Consider the following 17,627-nt stretch of genomic DNA (forward strand, 5'->3'; position numbering starts at 1 on the left):
ATGGTCACTTTCAACCCCCCGCCCTCCCCACCTTTTCAACAAATGTCAAAACTAAGACTGTCTTCGAAAAGTACTAACCGAGACCTTTAATTTGATACCCCACATGACTATATTTGATGAAAAAAAAATTTACACCCCCTTTTTGCATGTATGGGGACCCCCCCTTAAATTCATCATTAAAGGATGTAACTCATTGTATGCGTGAGCGTTCACAGTTCCCAGCTTTCCACCAAATTTGGTGTCAATCGCTGCAACCGTCTCCGAGAAAACTGCGTGTGACGGACAGACAGACAGATAGTAAACCGATTTTAATAAGGTTTTGTGTTTACACAAAACCTTAAAAACATGAGCTGGTACGATCAAAAATATTCTTCTGAAGAATGTCACAATGATTTTGCCTGATACACAACGTGCCTGGCACATTTGATTTTACGCATTACTATTCAAAAGTGGTGGAGTTTTTGTCCAAATCGTCCGATCTCTGAAACGATACCTTATTATGTCGTGCCAAACTAGGTTGTTCAATATAATTTTAAAATCACTCAGTTGCTTCCATCAGAATATTAGTACTGGCTTCATAGTTTATAGTGTAAAACAAAACCTTATTAAAATCGGTTTACTGTGTCTGTCTGTCACACGCATTTTTCTCGGAGACGGTTGTAGCGTCTGACACTAAATTTGGTGGAAAGATAGAAACTGTGAACGTTCACGCATACACGCATGAGTTCCATAATTCTACGACGAATTTAGAGGGGGTCCCCATATATGCAAAAGAGGGTGTACATTTCACACATCAAATATAGCCATGTGGGGTATCAAATGAAAGCCGGTCTTTATTTTGACATTTATTGGAAAGGTGTTGAGTGCGGGAGACTAAAAGTGATCATTTCTTTAACGAACCCATTCTCAAAAACTACCCAATTGAAAAATCTGAAAAAAATCAACAAGCTGTCACCATATGGTACCTAGTTTACGTGCTACATACTAATGGGATACATGCCCATATAAATGTCTTTATAAAAGAAATACACGAAACCTTTCATATCTGAAGCGTCTGGCTTCCGGTTTCCCGACCTGTTTACGTTATTTCTATCGTTCTTTTGCAATATGCTCCCAATTTTTATAAATCTTACTTCGTGACACTAATGGGTTTCCATTTACCCCTGTGCAGAATATGCGTGGCAAGAATTCTGTTCATTGTCCAAACTAATTCGCCGTTAAATACGGTTGTGCGTATTTGTCATCAGTGACGCTGACCAACCGTTTTTGATGACCTCTCGTGAGAATAATAGGACCCCCTGAGTTCTTTTAAACGATTACGATTTACAAATTTGTTACAGAGAAATATTCCACTATATAAACCACCGTCTTGTGTAGAGACCAACGAGCCTATAAAGCTCAATCTAAGCTTCAACTATAATCATTTTTAATTAATGTTCAAATTTTTATTTTTTCAGACCAGCCATTTGGGCATCTCGGGCCTATATCACCACAAGAGATGAAACCGGATATCTCACTGCTAAACGGTAACAGTACAGGGAGCTTCTCTCCTGGACCAGGAAGTCCAGGTCCATATGTTAACATCAACAGCAGTTTAGGTTTGAACGCATCCGCAGCGGGTTCACCAGGAACACCACAGAATCGAGGTCAATATCCACCAAATCATCCTCTAAGCGGGTCAAAGCATTTATGTGCGATTTGTGGTGACCGAGCTAGTGGCAAACACTATGGCGTATATAGGTGAGTTTCGGTTGTTACAGTTTTATGATAGTTATTGTATAATAAGATATGTGAATATTATTGTATGAAATTGCGGCTATGCAGCCTGCATGTGTCCTAACACGTTAGTTTTCAAAAATTTGTTTCCCACACTCAAAAATTAGAACAAAAAATTTGAGCATATCTGAGTTATAATATCGAAACTTGAGGGTCCCTTTATTACTCAACATTGAGGGCCTTTCTTTTTATATAAAGAAAATTAATAAAAGCTAACTTTTTCCTATCTTTATTAATCTTTATGAATTTGTAGTTTTCAATGTAATTCCTCGAACTTTCCTTGAAATTGTCTTTTTGAAGCTTCTGTATGTCGACTTTGGCTGTTTTTATAACCTTCTCATTAGGACTAAAGACCCTTTCTGTCAATTTTCTTTTTTAATTTTTGGAAAAACCAGAAACCACACGTTGCTAGATCAGGGGAGTATGAAACTGGACGAATTTCTTTCACACGAGAACAATAAAGTGATTGTTGTTTTTTAAAAGTGTCAACTGACGCATTTTTATGGTGTAGAAAGTAGCATCAAAGTTGGCTTTCCTGTAAGGAATTTTTTTAAAAACTTGTGGTAAGCACATTTCTGTGTACCACTTCGCTGTTACTGTTTGACCAGTTTCCAAGGGAATAGCAGCTACAATTTCGGCCCTGGTGAAATATAATACATTGACATTATCGCGTTTGTTGCCCACTTGAAGTGTCAAGCTTCCGGTTTCTTGGCTTGTTAAATTTCGTAAGGAAATATTTAGCGAATTGAATGTGTGCCTTTTTTTAGCGTAATTTAAGGTGCTTCCTGTCTGGAATCTTCCAAACCACTTTGACACAGTTTTCAGTGAGGATGACCTCCCCATATGCATTTTGACATTTACGTTTGCTTCGGCTGACTGATCTTAAAGAAGGCGGTTGCCAATTTCCTTCATGAGAGAGGCAATTTATCAGGCGCCTGCCTCAAAAGTGTCCTGGGAGCAATGAATAAATGTTGGTTGGTGGGTTGGCAAATATAACATGAATTTAAATATCCATGAATGTACATGGCGGAAACCATCTGGTTCAGGGCTAAGCTCAAGCACATTTTATTTAAGGTTTGAGTAGCTTCGACTTGATACCTACTCGCCAAGCGGCCTCTAATCAGTTGCCTTTCCTGGAAACGAAACCGTCGGTTGTCTTTTTTAAACACAAAAAATAGGTGCTCTCGTCAAAAGGATGGGCCCATAGACTAAAAAGAGTGGGAGGAAGTTTGCCTCCATTTGGTCCGATCTGTTAACAAATGGATGCAAACTCTGGACACCCTCAATTCTTTAACGGCATTACAACATATCACTAATTTATCTGCCTTGAGTTCTATTTCTATACTGCCCTACAATTGGAAGCCTAAATCAAGGAAACAATTGCAAAAGCACACAAATGTCGAGAACCTAATCAGAAATCGAAGATTGATCATAGCCACCAATGTTGCCCCGTTACAAGTAATAAAATCGATTTTGTTCTCACTGTTTTGTGCGATCTCCAGAAAACATGTTACTGGAGTCTGCAGCAGTATTCTGTTCAATGCTTATTGTAATTTGCTTAAACTTATTTTGAGATGGAATCAACGATATATTTCATTAGCTGTGATGACAGTGTCTTCTGTTTTCGTTTCTCATTGCCGATCCTTCCATTCCTTCTGTTGATGGTACTTTTTCTTCTGTTATCCCCTGCTATTTATCATCATGTTTTATTTCTATATATTGATTGTGTGTGGTGGGGGAGAAGCTACAGCTTCTGGGCACTCGCTAATTGATGGTTTTCTAATGTGGATATATTTAGTTTCGGTCTTTCCCGTAACTATTGGTTTGCCCTAATTTTAACTATTTATTGCGTAACAGTCACCGTAACTTGTGGATGTTGGCTGGCGGGCAAGCGTTTTGAATGTGGCGATTGGAGAGGTATTTACGCAAAGGTAGTAATAACAATCGTTAGCGCAGCAATCCATATTGGATCAGGGCTTTGAAGTGTGTTATAGCATTGCTTTCAAGACCATAACGATACACTGTAGGAGGCAATGTGGTTAGCATTGTGCTCGCCTGAGGTTATTACACTGATTTGACTCCAGTACTTATTCACAGTTAAGTCGGCTGGTATCCGACATATAGTCACGATAACAAATCCCTCTGCCACCAGTGAGATTTGAACCGCGACCTTCCGCTACGACAGCCCAACGCTCTAACCACTTGAACCATCCGGGCACACACAAAAGTAATACCTAAAATAATCCTGGAGTGCATCAAAGAACATCTCGAAGGATTGATCGACAGCGAGCAGGCTGCTTTCCACACTGGATCCTCTTGCATTGATCACATTAACACTTCATCATTTTAGTTATTATTATTTTTATTTATTTTGGAACAGTGCGTGGATTTAAGATCTTCGCTTCACCTAGTCTTCATCGACTTCGAGAAGATTTTTGACAGTGTGAGCAGGGAGTGTATTTGGAATGCTTTTGCAGGAGAGGCATTGCGGAGAAACTAATAGATATTATTAGAGTGACATTTGACCGTTCAAATTTTCATGTGTTTCATCGAGGTCCGTGGTCCGATATTATTTCTTCTTGTCATCAGTGACGTTCTTCATGTTGCCCTGCACTGACGACGTGGAGGAGTTCAATTGATTATGACATCTTTCCTCAAATACCTCGACTAAATTGTTGACATCTGTTTGCTCTCTCACCGGGTCGTGGACTTTAGCCAAGGGGCTTTGGTTTTCAGCAAGTAGAGTTGGACTAATGATAAACGCTAACAAAACCTAGAAGGGGTTCTGAAATCTGGAAATGCAGCTATTTCAAGATCAGTATCAAGTTGAGACTGTTCTATGCTAGTGATTTTTTTGGCCTGATATTATTTCAAACGAAGAACTTGGTCGGCACATAGACCTGTTAATCATTTGCAATTTGATCGGAAGGCGAAAGTAGCAGTGGATATGTTACACATTAAGGAGGGGTGACAATTGCATTACTGACTACTTTATGCAGTAGAACCCACTCTCCCAGTGCATGCATGTTGGGAAGCTGAAGCGCATTTCAGCGAACCATGAGCGATAGTGCGTAGGTGTAGTTGACGCTCTATACCCCACCAAAGGGAATCTCTATTTTTATTCCCTGATTTCGAGGATATGCCGATCTATTTGACTTTCAATTTTTCTGTATATTTATTGTTCTTCTTATCATTAATAAATATGAAGGTGCACTGCGACCAATAACTAGGATGATTGAGAGAACATTTCAACTTTTGAATCTTCTTCCTTATTTCATTGAACTAGAGCTACTCACAATATGTGCATATGTGCCTCTTACAGGTGCCTTCAATTTTTAAAATTTTTTAGTTTGGTTTCAGATTTTTTTTGACATCATAAATAAATAAACAAATCAGAGAAATAAAAATCAATTAAACTTTATTGAAGGACGCATACTCCATTTCTATTTTTCGGATATTCTTGAAAGATGACTGCGCCGCCCCTCCATTTTGCGTTTCTAGACGATTTCTCATCACTTCTAAAAATATTGTTAAATTCATTCTCATAAACATTCGTTCGGCTTATTGCATTTTATCTGATCAATAAAAAGAAAAAAATATTGAAATAAACATGACATTCTACAGTCTCTACACATTTTGTGAATGCAGAAAATTCTTTACGTAAACTGCAGCGGTAGAGGTCAGTTTATTTTTGTTACATTGTTTATTTAACAATTCAGATCAAAGTCATCGGAAGATTTGCACATCTGTTGCTAGTGCAGTTACATGATCATGATAAATTATTTTTATGGCGTTTCCATAAACAACATTTCTTATGATGTACAATGCACAAACTGTAGACATGCTGCATGCATTGTATGCGAGTGAGATGTCAATGGAATCTAATATGCCTGTTTTATATGCGAATAATAGATAAAATAGCGCCCATAGATAGTATGTTGATCTGTTTGAAAGTTCTCTGTTGAAATATAATTTAAAATATGGCTGCTAGCTAGGCAGCTCTCAACACTTTCTATTTAAGATCAAAATGAAAAACCTGGCCTTCAATATCCATTCTTACACTTTATTCTTTATTTTTTAGCTGTGAAGGTTGCAAAGGATTCTTCAAACGTACCGTGCGAAAAGATTTAACATATGCATGTCGAGAAGATAAGAATTGCACAATTGATAAACGACAACGGAATCGATGTCAATACTGCAGATACCAAAAATGTTTAACATGTGGAATGAAACGCGAGGCTGTGCAGGAAGAGCGACAACGGGGCGCCAAATTACCAATGAAGAATGATGATCTGAATCCAACCAGTTCTGTTCGGGATTTAACGATCGAGAAGCTCATCGAAGCGGAAGATTACTCCGAGACACGATGTGGCGATAAAGCCATTCCATATCTGCGGGTAGCTTCCAATTCCACGGTGCCAAATGATTATAAGGTATCTTTTGCACACGCATGCAAATTTCCATCTATTTTCTGTAACAACGTATTTTTTAACGAAAATTTCAGGGTCCTGTTTCGCATCTTTGTCAAATGGTCAACAAACAGCTGTACCAAATGGTGGAGTACGCAAGACGAACTCCACATTTCAATCAATTGCAAACCGAGGATAAAGTAGCTCTACTGAAGGCGGGCTGGAATGAACTGCTGATTGCAAATGTGGCTTGGCGTAGTATAGAAGTAAGCGGATATGAGTTATCAGAATATATTGAATGGGATCATTTTTCATTTTCAATTCCAGTATCTAGATATAGAGTCACCAAATCCAGACGGAACAGTGGATCGTCGCACGACAATTCGGCAACCGCAGCAGATGTGTCTGGGTCCGAATTTCACGCTGCATCGAAATAGTGCAATTCAAGCTGGTGTCGCTCAAATTTTCGATCGCATCTTGGTCGAAATGAGTGTGAAAATGAAACGATTGAATCTCGATAGAGCTGAGTTGACTTGCTTACGGGGAATAATTTTATTTAATCCAGGTTTGCGCTACAGAGTCACATGCAAATGCATTCTTATTAATTCCGATAATTTCAGATATTCGTGGACTGAAATGTCGACAAGAAGTTGATATTTGCAGAGAAAAGGTGAGCATAGTTATGTAACTGTCATTGTTCAACATCAATTTAACTTACGCAAGTTTGTGTGAAATTGTCGTCGTAGAGTACACATTATCTTCAAAAATTCGGCACGTGCTGACCTTTGCAATGAATCTTTGAATGATTTGAATATTTCCTAAGATTTTAATTCGTCTTGGCAGTACTATAGCCATGCAATGTAGATATTTATTATATTCATTATAACTTCTAACAGCTGCTTGCACTTGTCATGAATCGCCAATTGATGGCCGGCTAAAGAAACCCTATTCTAAGCAGAAGAAGGTTCTTGTAGAGCCGTGGTTTTATGTTCGTGTTTATAGCTAATTGGGATGGCGTTTTATAGTCATGCAAAAGTTGACCACGCGATGTGTGTCGATTATTGGAAAACGTTCTGGGATTTCATAGATGCATGAAATGGTTTGATACCTTGTCATTGTTCAAATTCAAATTGTGCAGAAGGACTTTGTACATTTCCCCGACAAATAAGATATAATGAATACATTTGGACGTTAACAACCGAGGAACATTTCATTACTGCAGCAGTGTCATGTTTTGTTACTTCAGATGTATTCAAATTGTACGTCTGTAACAATCAAGTTTATAGAATGCATGAATTAAGTGAGGTTGGAACGGAGTTTGTTCATATTTGCGGAAAATATTGAGTAAGATTTATGCTCATTAAAATGATCGTTGATCTTTCGCCTTCTGAACTTTTACTCGAACTCTATAATCAGGGATATTCGTTCTAGCTGCCTCAATATATAATCTCTCTTATCTCTGCAATCACAGATATATAGCACGACAGAATGATTTACATAAGTGAAAATTTTCCATCATAAATATTAACGGTCAGTCCTAATAAAACCTTCAAATAGTAGACAAATTATAGCAAAGAGTTTTCATTTGATATGATTCATATACAGATATATGTCTCCTGTTCAGTACTTCGTGGAGTAGAGTACAACCATAATACTTTGTGGCACTTAATCTTTTGATTACTTTATTCCATTCACAACCAGACAATGTTTTCCAGGTGATAAGATTGGAGAAGTTGATGTTTGTGTTTGTGCTATTTTGGAGTAAAACGGGGAGGTAGCATCTAAGAAACTGTAGGTGTTTCTAAATGACGCCGGAGGTTATAAAAATGATAGTGCGCACGGGGAGGCCATTTTAAGTGATGCAGTTAAACAAGCCCTGTCAGTACAATTGTAGGCTAGCAATTTGCAATTCTCGCGATTCCTTATGCTCCGAAAACGTCTACCATCCTATGATTAGATTGTGGAATGTCCGAAGGCCTCTCACCGATTGAGGCTTTCTAGAATGCTGACTTACTCCAACTTAAGTGAGAATTCTCGCGATACAGGCTGGACATTCTGGGATTAAGGTAAGATGGTGGGACTTTGGGAAGCACTCCTCTCTCACTCACGGCGGTGTGCTATTGTATTCTGACAAGCCTGCCGGAAGTAAGTGTGAATCCGGTGTCGTATTAATGCTTATTGCATCCTAATACTAACTGCGACATTTAAGTCCAAGATGAGAAATATTTCAATATAACATTTCTATGATCAACTCAACGCAGTCGAAGAATAGCTTCCCAAAGGTTACGTTGTGATTGTGATGGGTGATCTGAACGCTAAGGTGGGTTCTAATAACATTTTACTCGGAAACACGGCCTTGGCAATCGCAATAGCAATAGCGAGAGATTTCCGGCTTTCTGCAGCATCCAATGCTTGGTCATTGGTGGCACACTGTTCGAGCATAGGGTCTGCAGTTAGTTAGATTTTAATTGACGAAAGTTCATTTAATGAGATCAACTATACCACAATCAGCAGTAGATAAGTAGAGATGGGCTTATATCATCCTAGCATGAGACCATTACTTGCTGATGAAGCGTGTTATTATTGCTGAATTGAGTGAGAGCGAATGTGACGTGCTTGATTGGCGGCACCGCGGCAAATCTCGGGAATTGCAATGCGTTGGTAATGAAAGCAAAAACTGGCCCATATGATAATGATTTTGCTCCCGTGTACCGCGTTACGAAAGAACTTGCATGTGATGGGAAGTTTCTCGATAGTCCTGTGAGGGAAGTTTATGAGTTGATCGTCGTCGTGGATATATTATCTGGCGAAGTTCCACCTCTTGTGGATGAAAGGCTAGTCACCGCTGTTGTCTCTGCAGACGTGCTTCTTCCACTAATCAGTAAATCCTGGGAATCTGAGATCTTTTCCTGTAGATGGAAGAAGTGGATGATCGCGGTCAGGATTCTAAAGAAGGGTACCCGCCTTGGTAGGGTAACTAAAATGAAACTAAATTTGTTCTGGAATGCAGTACAGAATATCTCGAAATTTTGAGCGACAGAGTACAAGCTGAATTCCGCGCTGGATCCTCATCTACTCCATTGTTCGGAGTTCAGATCTCCGCTTCGCATGCTTTTTATCGATTTCGAAAAGATTTTCGAAAGTGTGAACAACGAATGTATCTGAAATGCTCTACGTACGAGGCAGTGGAATCGGCTACTCCAAAGTGGTTAGATAGTGGGTGGCTATAGAAACATGGTGCAGACTAGCAGAGGTGGAGTGTAGACCTGAAGGAAGTTGGGGCGCATTTCGTCGAAACGGCAGCTATGGCACATTGTCAAGAACTGCGAAACTACGGGCGCAATACACGCTGAACGGTTTCTCATGTGGAAATAGCGCAAAAAGCATTGATATAATGTCTCTGTTGGTGTTCATCATGGAAGAACTCTCTCGCTATTCCTCTTTGTTTATTGTCATGTGCACTGTCGCAGGGGACATCCAACGTCCAGTGCCCCAACTTTTGGTCTATGCAGATGATGTTTCCCTAGTATTTGAAAACAAAGCCAGTTTCGACCGACTTGCAATATGGTCTTCGATCACTACACAATGAAATCACTTCTTACATAAGCACAACTTGCATGAAATGGATTTCTACAACTGACATTAAATCCAAAATTTACTGGAATATCTCCGTGACACCGAGTGTTGGCCGACTACCAAAGGCAATATACGGCGCTTCGCAGAAAAGGAGACGAAGATATTGCATTGGATCAATGGCAGGACATGCTGTGACCACATCCGAAATGATAACATTAGCAATCGATATGAAGTTGCAGTAATCGTGGAAAAATTGCGAGAGCGGCGTCTTCGATGGTATTTAGTCATTTAATTCGCTTTCTTTTGGAGAAGCAGTCCGTATTCGCATGTTGTGGTGGCTCGCCCTCCTATCTATAAGGGGTGTAACTTCCCCGGATATTATACAATTGAGAATCAAATCAGTCTAGTCTTCTCGGTCTCATTTTGAAATGAACCCGGCTATTTAATCCGCGCTGGCGATAAAGCCATTTTCGATAGCGGCAAAGTACTAATCTATATTTTCGGGGTGATTGTTCAGATATCGACACCATGGGAAGGACGATCCGAGACATACAAATTGCCTTCATCCAAATCGAGTAAGAGAGTCAAAGTCCCTACAGTACAAGGCGATGATCTTGCCAGTCCTCATGTATTCCTCGCATACTTGGGTTTTTAACAAGAAAAGTTGCGACCTCTTGTTCGCGTTCCAGAGAAGAATCCTCCGAAGAATTTTTGGCTTTTTACATGGGGATGGACGATTCCGTAGCCTAAATCTAAGTGATACCGTAACCGTCTGGTTGTGGATAAATCCCGGCCCAATAGGTTGCGCTGGGCGGGTCACGTAATCCGTGGGGATGAAAGTTTATAAGGGCAATATCTATTGTGGAAAAAGAAGATGAGGCAGACCCTGCCTAAGATGGAGCGATGGCGTAGGCCGGGACGCGAGGCAGTTTTTTGGGATATCGAATTGGGGGTCCCCGGCGCAAAACCGGGATGTCTGGAGTTCCTTATTAAGACAGGCCTAAACCCCGATACCGGTTGTTGCGCCATGGATGATTGTTCAAATTTTGTATCGATTGTGTACCAAGAATATTTTTTTACTGTTGGACGCATTTAATTTAGGGGTCGACGCTCTGTCATTTTCTCGATTAAGTACGTAAATTCAAAACACAACCATAAATTTACCGATCAGTCGGAATCAAACTAACCTTTTGATAGGCTCTGTTTTCGCCGATGTCGGGGTGAATGTTGCAAAATTCTACAAACGATTTATCGTTGCTGTTACGATCAGCAAGACCCTGCCCTGGACAAAAGTGAAATTTTCATAAATCAGCAGGTCTGCTCCATGGTGCATATATGATTTTTCGTTAAAAATCGACTTTTGTAACGTCGGGGGACTGAAGCGTCATGGATGAACTGCATCACGTTCTTACTGCTTTCGGAACAGTTTATTTGAATTTATTTTAATAAGAAGAATGATAAACACCGGACGAACTCTTTAGTTAAACCCGCAAGTATTTGGTAGGTAGTATTTTTCTCTTACCAATTACAAGAATTCTGTTAATGGCCGAATTCCTGAGTTAAGCTCAAATGGAACATCAATCAATATTAGCTACGTACAACGCGAGCGGAAACTCTTATAACATAAAAATCAAGTTCTAAGCGAGCAATGTCTCATAGTTATTTCAAATCATCTCCCCAAGGGCCCGAGGTAAACCTTTCTAGATCTCGACTTCAGCTCCCTTGGAATCCCGGATGCTCTGCAACTTCGAACGAAGATATTACCTGAGACGGGGTGATATTTGTACATTTTTAGAAATACCCGTTGATATCCTATTGTGCTTGTCTCGCGGACTAATGTACTAGACAAGTTAACAGCGATATTACTCACATATTATATATTGTTCTGTATTATTGGAACATTATCTGATAAAAGTACATACAATTGCACACTGGCATTGGCAGGTAAATATCATGCCAATCTTAATTACAGTAGAATAAGGTGGATGATTATTCTATTTTCCAAATTATATAATAGTGCAACTGCTAAATAAGTTTAAGGTTGCTGAAGATTTTATTATTGATGGGTTTTGGTTACATATTATCAAGGAAAATTAAAAAAATAAAATCAACCTTTTCAAACAAATCTTTTAACATATTAATTAACCATAATGGCAATGATAAAAGATGAAATAGGAAAAGAAAAGAATGTTGCTTACAATTGAATAAATTTCTTTAGCAGCTCTCGACCAATTTACACATTCTGGTCACTTTGAAGCCCCATGCTTGACGGTTACATGTATGTCGCAAATTTTAAGTACCGTATTGGCTTATTTACACCCCTATCTATCATACGCATACTGAATATTAAAACTCTAAGATTTATATAGCACGCTCTTTCACAAATGCCGCTTGTTTTTTCAGTTATTTTCGGAGATAAACAGTCCTCCAATGTCGTGGCATTTTTGAACGAAATTGCTTGTGAATTGTGAATTATTCTCGATTTGCCAGCTTCAGCAGTGGGTCTTTCCACTTTATGTATAACCTACTGGGCTATTGTATACCTTGCTGATGGACTTGACACTTGGCGGCTGCACCTCTATTTGGCTGCTGCGGGAAATAGAGCAACGGAATAAGGTTAGTATGGTGCTCCTGAAGTCTTTGCGGCTTCAGCGACTGCCGGATGGCACGCAGGCCGTTCCAGTGTACCCCAAGGGCAGTTTCCTAGAGTGGACCAAGCATGTTGCTTTCCCACTGGTCCTGTCCGTCATTAAGTGGATGGCGGACTTAGGAATCCCTCAATTCTTAAACAACATTTTATTTTAGCCTCGGCCGGCTTAGGCCTAAAAATTTTACAAGGTGGATTTGTGTTTTCGTAATAATTCATACACATGACGTGTTTTTGAATTAATAAAAGGGAGCAAATACCACCTTGTAACCACTTTGGTCAAGCTGCTCCCAGGGTAGAGGTGAGGCAGCGTCTGATGAAACCGCAAGTCTTAAATCCCTAGAGGTGTTCGTGGCGACGCCTGGTGAAATACACGAGGTGCACATGTGCTTCGTAATCGTCTCTCGCCGCAATGTAGTGAATAAGTTCCTAATAGACCCTACAACTTCTCTTGGTAGTCAGGAAAAATTTCAATCTGATCCAACATTATTGTTGAGGATATTGCCGATTATCCTAAGCCTAATTGCGGCTTATTGAAATTGCAGACGGCTGAATGCTCAAACGATTCTAGCCCGGTACTCCTTTCCTTTCATTCAAGACATTGCACATTATTTAGCAAACTGTCGTGTCCCACGAAATTCCTGTAGCTTCTGAAAAATTTCAAAGATAGCAATTTGCACATTTGGATGATGCTCTGGTCGCCTCTTTCGTCGAGTTAGTATATCTGGAATGGATTTTTCAACGCCTAGTTCTCAACGTTGAAAAATGCAAATTTCTCCAGCAGGAGGTGAAATTTCTCCGTCTCAGACAAGATGCAAGCGATCGTGAGCTTTCGCCGTTTAAGCCAGTTATAGATCTTAGAATGGTGAACTGCCCAAAGCTGCTCACTACCAGGCGCCACTTATAGCCTTCCTGCCTAGTCCTAAAATCAAAGAATCGCCGGAGGTTCCCAGAGGCCGTCCAGGCTTTTCAAATCACCGAACAGCAGCTGGTAGACGCTACACTTTTACCATTCCCTCAGCAGGATGCACTCCTAACCGCCATCCAACATGTGATCGGTAAAGATAAATTAGTCGCTGGTGCTTTGTCTTGGATCTTTGAGGTCAGTGCCCCGGTAGAAATTCTGTCCTAAAAATTATTTTGTGCATGAAAAGGGTTCTGCTTCAAGTTTCATTATTTGCCCTTTGCAAAGTTTCTTCAAGTTCGAGCAAAATAAATTTTAAATCATTTCGATTTGATGCAATTTTGATATATTTTACGAAGTGTTCACACTGTGATAACTATTAACTTCGGTTCGATTTATGTTGACAAGTACTGAACAGTATTTATTTAAATAACAAGTCGAGAAATCGGAAGGTGGACGCTCTAGGTATGAAAAATATTTGAGTGGACTTTTGTCCCACTAGTATCTAGCACGTAATATATAGATATATTATGTGAAATTATCCACTTTCGCGTGATATTGACATTCAAAGTCCTTTGCATGTATGGGGACTTCTCCCCTTAAATTCAACGTAGAATGATGTAACTCAATTTATGCGTGAGTGTTCACAATTTCCATCTTTCCACCAAAGTACTGAAAAGTTAAAAAAAATACTTAGGTATGTCACTGTCATTGTGTTGGATCTCGCACCTACTAGTATGAATGCTGAGTCCTTATTCGGTATAAAACAGTTTCGCTATTTACAATAACGGCGGGGTCCTGATCGTAGTTACCAAATCGATACTTGGGCGAAGAGACCGTGGCATTATTCCTACACGATACTTACTCACGTTAAACCTTCAGGACCTTCATCCTTTTTAGTCACTTTTTATGAAAAATAGCGAGTGCAGTCTTAAGCTCAATCGGCTAAGCAATGGAGATGAGATGTTTTGGACGGAATAACACCAACGAAATACTTCCTTATTTCTAACTTTATTCAGTATCTGTTAGTTTCTTCCTTACTACAGAGGTGGACTAAGTTTACAATAAGTGAAGAAAATAGTGATTAGTCAATGTAAAGGTAAACAAAGCCCTGAAGGGGAAAGCCTTTCAGGTTATAGGCGTGATATCTTGCATTTTCAGAGATTTCTTGAAAGCAAATATTAGGAAGACATAACGTCATTCCAAAAACAAAAATAACAAACCTTTTGTGGTAGTCTAATAGAGATCAGATAGAAAACGCAAAAATCTGTGCGAACTTAACCGTGCTGGTGAAGTGTGGTGCCCTGTTGATACACATCTGCAAGCTTTTGTACTCGCCATCTTCAGAAATATGGGAGAAGGGCCCTTCGGACACTGCACCTGTGACAGACAGACAGTAAACCGATTTTAATAAGAATTTGTTTTACACAATACCTTAAAAAGTACTGAAAGGTGAGAAAAATTACTTAAGTATGTTACTGATAAACTTCAAAAGGTACTAAATTTGGTGCCTTTGTTTGTTATAACTACAGATTTTGTTCTTTGTAACAATGAAATAGGTTGGAATACCGGAAGCTGATGCTTTGGATATAAAGGTTTTGTGTTCATCTTATGTGGGAAATTTTCTACGAACATTTTTCCATTCGTATATGGCCCAAAATAATCCTCCATACTTTTTTCAAACTACAAGATATACATTCATATTACAGACGTAGATATTATGCTCACCCTAAAAAAACAAACATCGCCTGTACTTATATATGCATGTATATAGATTAATCGTACAATATTTTCGTTTTACTTCGTGCATAAAAGTATACATATGCACATCTAAAGTACGTATATTGAATACTGCTTGTTATACAAATATATTTATCTGAATTAGGCATTACTCCATTACTCTTTCATTTACATTCATACCATATAAATAGATATCTCTGTCTGGAGTAATTGATATTGATGTATAAATGACTAAAAAATTGAAACGAAATATTTTCCTGCGACTTTCCGTTCACTTTGTTGTGGCATTGACGGATTGATATGTTATGATGACGTCATACACGGTTAAGAATGCTCGAAATTGACACAAAATGTAAAAGTTTCAACTTCTATAACTTTGTTAATAGTAGTTGGATTTCCTTCAAACTCTCCAAAGTTATGCCTTATGTTATGCCCTATGCCAAATTTTGTAGTTTTAGTATGAATCTAAGGGGGTTTCCGGCTAAATTTATAAAATTTGATAATATACTATTATTAACTTTATTTGTGTAGATATCGGAGCGGGATGTATTCTAAAGCCTAGACTTCATTTAGATGCACCACTGTGATTTTTTTTTCAGCTTTTTCCGTTGGACTGGTACTGAAAATGAGACCTGTTACACTTTTGAAAAGTACTAATTCTAGATTCTAATAAGGTTTTGTTTCACACAAAACCTTAAAAATGCTGGCTTAACGTACATTTGTGCAATAAATGAAATGTATGAAAATTCAATTCTGCTTTAAACTGATTCAATTTTCTTTTTCTTTTAGATTTACGCTTGTTTGGATGAGCATTGTCGTAGCGAACATCCTGGTGATGATGGCCGCTTCGCTCAGTTGCTACTTCGGTTACCTGCGCTGCGTTCGATTAGCTTAAAATGCCTGGATCATTTATTCTATTTCCGGTTGATTGGTGATAAACAGTTAGACACATTTTTGGAGGAAGCCTTGGACACTCCGCTTTGCTAATTTAAGAAAAAGATTCTGTTGATTTGCATAATCTTTAGGTTTGGAACTCAAACGTAACTGTTTTTGTTTGATTTTGAAAGCAGTTTAAGATTATTAAAATATTTAACATGCAGAAGAGTATGTACTTTTATTAACTTTTTATGGTTGGAAAAATATTGTAATGATATATCTTATATTGAACTAATCGTTTTCTAAATGTTACTTTTATAAATTTAGTCTTAATTTTTCTTGATGAAGAGAAAGTCAAAGATATTCCCATTGATTAAGCGTATATGTAAGATAAAAAATATACGAAATTACAACATAAAATATTAGTTTTAAGCTAACTTTTACATTGAATGGGATAACAACATACACATGTTAGTTCCAGTATGATCTTCTTTTCTTCTTTGTGGCATGTGTCAAGTTTTTTAGCCCAGAAACGCGAAAGGCAATTCACATAATCGCAACGAACCGAAACCTTGACAATGTCCATTTTCCTGAACTATTAGACAGTTTTCCAAAGAACCTATCACAGAACTTCGTACCAAGTGTGTATGTAGTTTGTCCACGCCTAAGGGAGTTTATAACCAGAATTATGTAAAATAAATTTAAATATGTGATATATATTCTTTTGTTAGGGAATCGTTTGCATTTTGTAAATTTGGTAAATCTAAACTCTCTTCGCATCTGTTTTTACGCGGGAATTAGGTAATTTTCAAAAGCTATTAGCATCATTTCATTATTGCACGTCTAAACGAAATCAAAACTGATCATTAAAAATTTTACTTTAAGTCTTCAATGTGAATAAGTGCACGTCTTGCTCGCTGGGTTGCAGACCCGGCTCCAGATAAATTTAAACGAATCGGCATACTTTTGGATTATTAAAATGAACTTTTTTTATGAGTTCTTAATCCGACTTTTACGACTAAATACAATGTGAACCTGTACATAGACAATTGAATCAACCATTACTATAGTAGAAAAATGTACGCATTTTAGAACCCCATTTTCAATAGATTTAAACACTATAACAAATATTCCACTATTTAAATAAATTTTAGGGAAAATAGATACCAATATGGTGTATATATTATATTGAGAAACAAAACGGGAATATATCGAAAGAAATTTAACATGTAACTTATGAAGAACAAACTGAAGAGTATCACTGATGAGTGTAGATTAAAATCAATTGCAAAATGTGAAAGAATGAAATCTATTGTTGGATAACCATTTTTATGACAAGCGATGTGCGAACGTATGAAATGTTTAGAAGAGATATTTAAGTGAATCTATTTTTTATTACAATATATTTGCATTCTACTCGAGTTTAGTTAATCTATTATTGTAGAATTTTAACTATATAATATATGTTTAATAAAATAATGTTACATAAGCTCTACAGTAGTTTAGATTCAGCCTTATATGATAATGTGTCAAAAATTTCATCTGAGATTTTGTTTTTTAAAGATCAAACCTTAAAGGAACTTTACTTTTTGCAGTTCTTCTCTAAAGAGATTTTACCGGACCTGGCAAAACTGATAGTGTCATTGTGTGAGCAAATTGAACGAAAACTTTAGACGACGACTTCAGGACGATACCGATG

General features: G+C 38.2%; 1 protein-coding gene across 3 annotated transcripts in view; it reads left to right on the plus strand.

Moving 5' to 3' along the window:
• LOC119653831 (protein ultraspiracle) overlaps positions 1–17,421 on the plus strand; it is a 214,683-nt gene extending 197,262 nt beyond the window's left edge. For all 3 annotated transcript variants that reach the window (XM_038058876.1, XM_038058873.1, XM_038058874.1), the window contains 6 exons: positions 1,458–1,740; positions 5,858–6,209; positions 6,281–6,451; positions 6,513–6,750; positions 6,806–6,855; positions 15,842–17,421. In XM_038058876.1, coding sequence (XP_037914804.1) covers positions 1,458–1,740; positions 5,858–6,209; positions 6,281–6,451; positions 6,513–6,750; positions 6,806–6,855; positions 15,842–16,039 — 1,292 coding nt within the window. In that variant the 3' untranslated portion in view covers positions 16,040–17,421. The remainder of the gene's footprint in view (positions 1–1,457; positions 1,741–5,857; positions 6,210–6,280; positions 6,452–6,512; positions 6,751–6,805; positions 6,856–15,841) is intronic.
• The last annotated feature ends 206 nt before the right edge of the window (positions 17,422–17,627 follow it).

This window comes from Hermetia illucens, chromosome 4 (genome assembly GCF_905115235.1).
Source record: "Hermetia illucens chromosome 4, iHerIll2.2.curated.20191125, whole genome shotgun sequence".
NCBI lineage: Eukaryota > Metazoa > Arthropoda > Insecta > Diptera > Stratiomyidae > Hermetia > Hermetia illucens.